Source organism: Tupaia chinensis, unplaced genomic scaffold (assembly GCF_000334495.1).
Source record: "Tupaia chinensis unplaced genomic scaffold, TupChi_1.0 Scaffold000067_1, whole genome shotgun sequence".
Classification (NCBI taxonomy): Eukaryota; Metazoa; Chordata; class Mammalia; order Scandentia; family Tupaiidae; genus Tupaia; species Tupaia belangeri.
This window is the reverse complement of record NW_006159526.1, coordinates 585,072-589,583: the sequence shown is the minus strand read 5'-3', so window position 1 is coordinate 589,583 and position 4,512 is coordinate 585,072. Positions and strand designations below refer to the sequence as shown.

At 63.5% G+C, this 4,512-nt stretch overlaps 1 protein-coding gene across 1 annotated transcript; it reads left to right on the top strand.

Annotated features, from left to right (window-relative positions):
- Positions 1 to 654: 654 nt before the first annotated feature.
- Positions 655 to 4,465, top strand: ERFL (ETS repressor factor like). The gene is made up of 5 exons (XM_006142133.3): positions 655 to 700; positions 2,382 to 2,616; positions 2,954 to 3,149; positions 3,266 to 3,383; positions 3,662 to 4,465. The coding sequence occupies exons 1-5, from the start codon at positions 655 to 657 to the stop codon at positions 4,108 to 4,110; spliced, it is 1,044 nt and encodes a 347-aa protein (XP_006142195.1). The 3' UTR covers positions 4,111 to 4,465.
- Positions 4,466 to 4,512: the final 47 nt, after the last annotated feature.

Sequence of the window (4,512 nt, the reverse complement as noted above, 5' to 3'; positions counted from 1 at the left end):
GTCTGCTCTCACCCTGGACCTGCGGGCAAGGAGAGGAGGGGTGGGGGCTGCAGGGGGCACTAGACCAGGCATGGCGGACAGCTGGACAGGGGGCACTACCCAGGCAGGGGGACGTGCAGACGCGACCTCGCCTCCTGGAGCCGGGAGAGGATGGCTGCTCCGAGTGGGTGGTCAGAACTGGGGTTGCAGGAAGCCTGGACTGGGCATGCACTGGAACCTGTCACCGCTCTCAGATGGGCAGTGTGTGTGTGTGTGTGTGTGTGTGCACGCGCATGTGTGTGTGTGATCGAAAGAGACCAAGACTGCCTGCTTCCTTGGGTCTCATCTTGGACTATGTCCCCGTGTCCCACTTCAGCGTCCTGGAAGCAGGGGTCACGCCGCTGGAAGTGCGTAGGTGTGGGTGTGCACAGGGTCTGCCTGTCTTTGTGTGAGCCTATGTGCCGGCCTGTTCGTGTGTCTGCAGCTACCTGAGTGTGTCTGGGCTGGGTGTTTGTTTCTTTTGGATACTGAGTGTGTCAAGATTTAAAAATTGTGCGTGTGTGTCTGGGGGTCCCTGCCTCAGTGGGCCCAAAAGTCTCCTGTTCCTTACGGGGCTGTCGTGTGGCATTCCAAATGCATCTTGCTGTGTTTGGGGCTGTGCAGGTGGGTGCGTCCATGGACCTCTGTGTTGGGGCTGTGTCTGGTTTGCAGCCCGCAGTCTGTGAGTGTGTGTGTGTGTATGTGTGTGTGTGTGTGTGTGTGTGTCAGCAGTCTGTCTGCCTGCTGAGGGGGGGTCCTCTCCCTGACTGTGGGTTTCTGCGTGGGTGTGACAGTGGGGTTCGCAGGTGGGGTTCCACATGGTCTGTCATCTGGGGGTCCTGTGGATGTGTCTGATAGAGTTGGCTCCCCCTCGGGACGTGTTCTGGGTGTGGAATGGGCTGGAGCTTGAGTTTTGGTAGTCATGTCACCCTTTGAGAAAGCCCCAAAAAGGAATTGGGGAAAAATTCAATCTTCCCTCCAAGGGGGGAGATGGCCTTGGCTTCCCCAGCCAGGGCAGGGCAGGGCAGGGCAGGGCAGGGCAGGGCAGGGCAGCATTTGCACTTTCATTCACCTGGCAGCTCCTCCTTCTGGAGTCTTAAGAAGCCAGAGAGGGCAAAGGCCTGCCCTGTGGCCACACAGCAAGTGGATACAGGACCCTGGTCTCCCAGCTGTGCTTCCCCTGCCCCAGCTCCCCCAGCCTGCCGCTCGCCCTCTAGCCCTCTGGCACCACACTTTGGCCTTTGGTCCCATGCCTGGGCCTAGAGGCTCTGGGTGGGGTGTGTGTGTGTGGGGGGCAGGCAGAGGATGGAAGGAGCGAGCATGGAAGCTGGTGCCTTCTGGATAGGCGAGGAGACCTGGGGGTGGGCAGAACCCCTGCTTGCACCCAGCTCCTGAGTGTGTGTGGGCAGTGGGGCCTGGGCTGCCGGAGTGCGCATGGTGTGATGTGCGTGCTTGTGGGTGTGGGTGCGGGAGGCTGCTCTGCTGCGCTGGTGCCACTCCATGTCTGTCGGGCTGTGTGTCTGGGCACCTGGACACCGATGCTGAGGTCACTGTCTCCGGCCCTGTGGCATGTGGGCCCTCGGGGTCCCGTGAGTGTCATGCAGGTGTGTGGCTAGCGGATCACAGTTCTGAGGCCCCTGAGGACGTGTCCGTTCTGCGTGTGGTGATGGGTGTGCAAGGCTGGGTTGTGGAGATGTGTCCTCGTGTCTCAGGCAGCCGCATCTGGGGGCCGCCAGCAGCAGTGTGACGCTTGGGTGTGTGTGTCCCACGGTGTAGCTGGGCGCTGTGGCGGGGGAGGGGGGGTCTGTGTGGTGTGTCACCTGCCGTGGGCATCCATGGGAGGGCGTGTGCCTCAGTGCACACACGCCGCTCTGGACCACTCTTGGAGGACAGACGTGAACATGGATACGGAGGGATGGGAAAGGGAGTAGGTGCAGGGACTGGGTGTGCACAGGTGGGGACAGCAGGGGGCTTTGCAGAATGGGGAGAGATGAGTGGGGGGCAGAGGACAGGGAGAGGTTTAGGGTGCAGGAGAGCCCAGAGGCTCTGTGGGCCAGGCTGGGGCAGCAAGAAGGGCTGGTGGAGGAGGTGCCCTCCCCTGCCGGTTCCTCCTGCACTCCTTGGAAGCTGAACCTGGAGCAGGTGCCAAAGTAGGGGTGTCCAGTTGGCTGGGCTGTCTCTTACTTGGACAAGTCTGGGCAGACATCGGGGTGGGTCTGCAGAGTAGGAACCATGTGCCTAAAGGTGCCGGAGCTGGGCAGCTGCTTCTCAGAGACCTGGAGTCAGGGAGTGCCTGGAAACCCCCCAGGTCTCTGAGCCCTGGGCTTGGCATCCTGACCCGGGCCGCTTCCATTTGTCCCCAGGGTTTGCCTTCCCGGATTGGGCCTACAAGCCCGAGTCGTCCCCTGGCTCGAGGCAGATCCAGCTATGGCACTTTATCCTGGAGCTGCTGCAGAAGGAGGAGTACCAGGGTGTCATCGCCTGGCAGGGGGACTACGGGGAGTTCGTCATCAAGGACCCGGACGAGGTGGCCCGGCTCTGGGGGATCCGCAAGTGCAAGCCCCACATGAATTATGACAAGCTGAGCCGCGCCCTGCGGTGAGGAGGGGCTGGGGCCTGGACTCCCACCTTGCCCCTTCTGCTCTCCCTGTCCCCTACCTCTCGGGGGCTCTTCCTCCATACCCTGGGACCACCGCAGTTACCTGGGAGGGGCCCAAGAAGGAGGACGTGAGCCCGGGGCTTTGGCACCACACAGCACAGGCCCCCAGCTCATCTCACCCCTCCCTCGCCCCGCGACCTCGGTTAAGGCAGCGCTGAGCCTCCGTTCCCGGAGCTGCTGCACAGTGCCTGGCGTAGACGACCATGTGTTATGCAACCCGAGGCCTGACCTGGGCTCTCCCTGGACCTCCCCAGCACCCCCTGCCTCTCCCCACAGTTACTACTACAACAAGCGGATTCTCCACAAGACCAAAGGGAAGAGGTTCACCTACAAGTTCAACTTCAGCAAAGTCGTGCTCGTCAATTACCCACTGCTGGACGTGGCGGCAGCTGCAACAGGCTCCCCACTCCTGCTGACCCCCAGTCCCTTTGGAGGAGCCCCTGGGCCAGATGCTCCTCCCCTCACCCCCGAGGTGAGTTTGGACACTGGGATCCAGGAATGTGGGCGTTTAGTGCCCCCCCACCAGCATGAATCTACCTCAGGTAGGGGGTCGGTCAGTCTAAGCAACACCGCCTCGCCCACCTGCAGACCCTGCAGACCCTGTTCTCTGCCCCACGCCTGGGAGAGCCAGGGGCCCGGACGCCCCTGTTCACTCCTGAGACGGACAAACTGCGCCTGGACAGCCCTTTCCCATTCCTGGGCTCTGGTAAGAGCCTGGCAGTTCTGGGAGTGCCAGAGGGGGAAATGCTTCTCCTGTCTGGGGAAAGTGGGGTGGAGGAATGAGGCTCACGCAGGCTGTGTGTACATGTGAGTTTAAAAGCCAGAGCAGGAGGCAAGCGGGAGGAGGGACATGAAGGAACAGTGGGAGGCGGCTTTCGGGGTGCTAAGGGAACAGGGAGATGGGGGGCAAGTGGGAAGGGCAGTGTGGGAGGGGCAGAGCATGGGTGTGAGCAGCCCAGCCTGACCCACCCCTGTGCCCTCCAGGTACCACCAGCTACGCCAAGCCCCCTGGCCTGCTGGGTCCTTATGGCCGCGCCTTCCCGGAGTACCCCTGGAACTTTAACCCGTACCTCACAGGCCCCTTCCCCAAACTGCCCCCATCTCTCTACCCCCCCCACTTCTACCCTAATCCTCTGGCCAGTTCCCTGGGCCACCTGCCCTCAGCAGGGGCAGGGGGAGGCCCCACAGCCACACCCCTGCTGGCAGGGACAGGGGAGGGCCTGGGTCCTGAGCGCCCCTCGGGCCTGGCAGCAGCCCCTCGCCTGGCACTGCCAGGGGCCGGGGGGCCAGAGGCCGCACTGGGTGGGAAGGAGGACAGCGACTCGGAGCTGGAGATCACCGACGTCAGCGGCTGCAGCTCTGACAGCGAGGGCGAGGAGGGCCTCCCGGCACCCCCCAAGGCCAAGGCGGGCAAAGGGGGCACTGGCAGCTGAGCGGCACGGGTGATGGGCTCTGCGGGGACCAGGGCAGCTGTCAGGGCAGCCTCCTCCGTCTCCGGCCTGCCCGCGATGCCCTGCCCAGGGCCAGGGCCAGGCCCAGCAGGTGTCTTCCTCCCCCAGCCCCAGAGTGGGGGTCTCACTTCCCTATCCACACGGGAGGGGGGGAGAACGTGATGGCTTCCAGCCTCCTCCCCAGGCTCCAGTTTGAGGGGGGTCCCCTTGGCCCCACTCCCAAAGTGCAATATGGCGCCCAGCCTTCCCCGCCCACCCCCGTGCTGTGACCTGCGTGTTTGTGCGGCCGTGTCTCCGACCCCCCTGCGCTGACACCCTCCTACACAGGCCCCCCTGGGGACAGGGAGCTCAGAGCAATAACCCCGCCCCCAGCCCCGCCCAGAC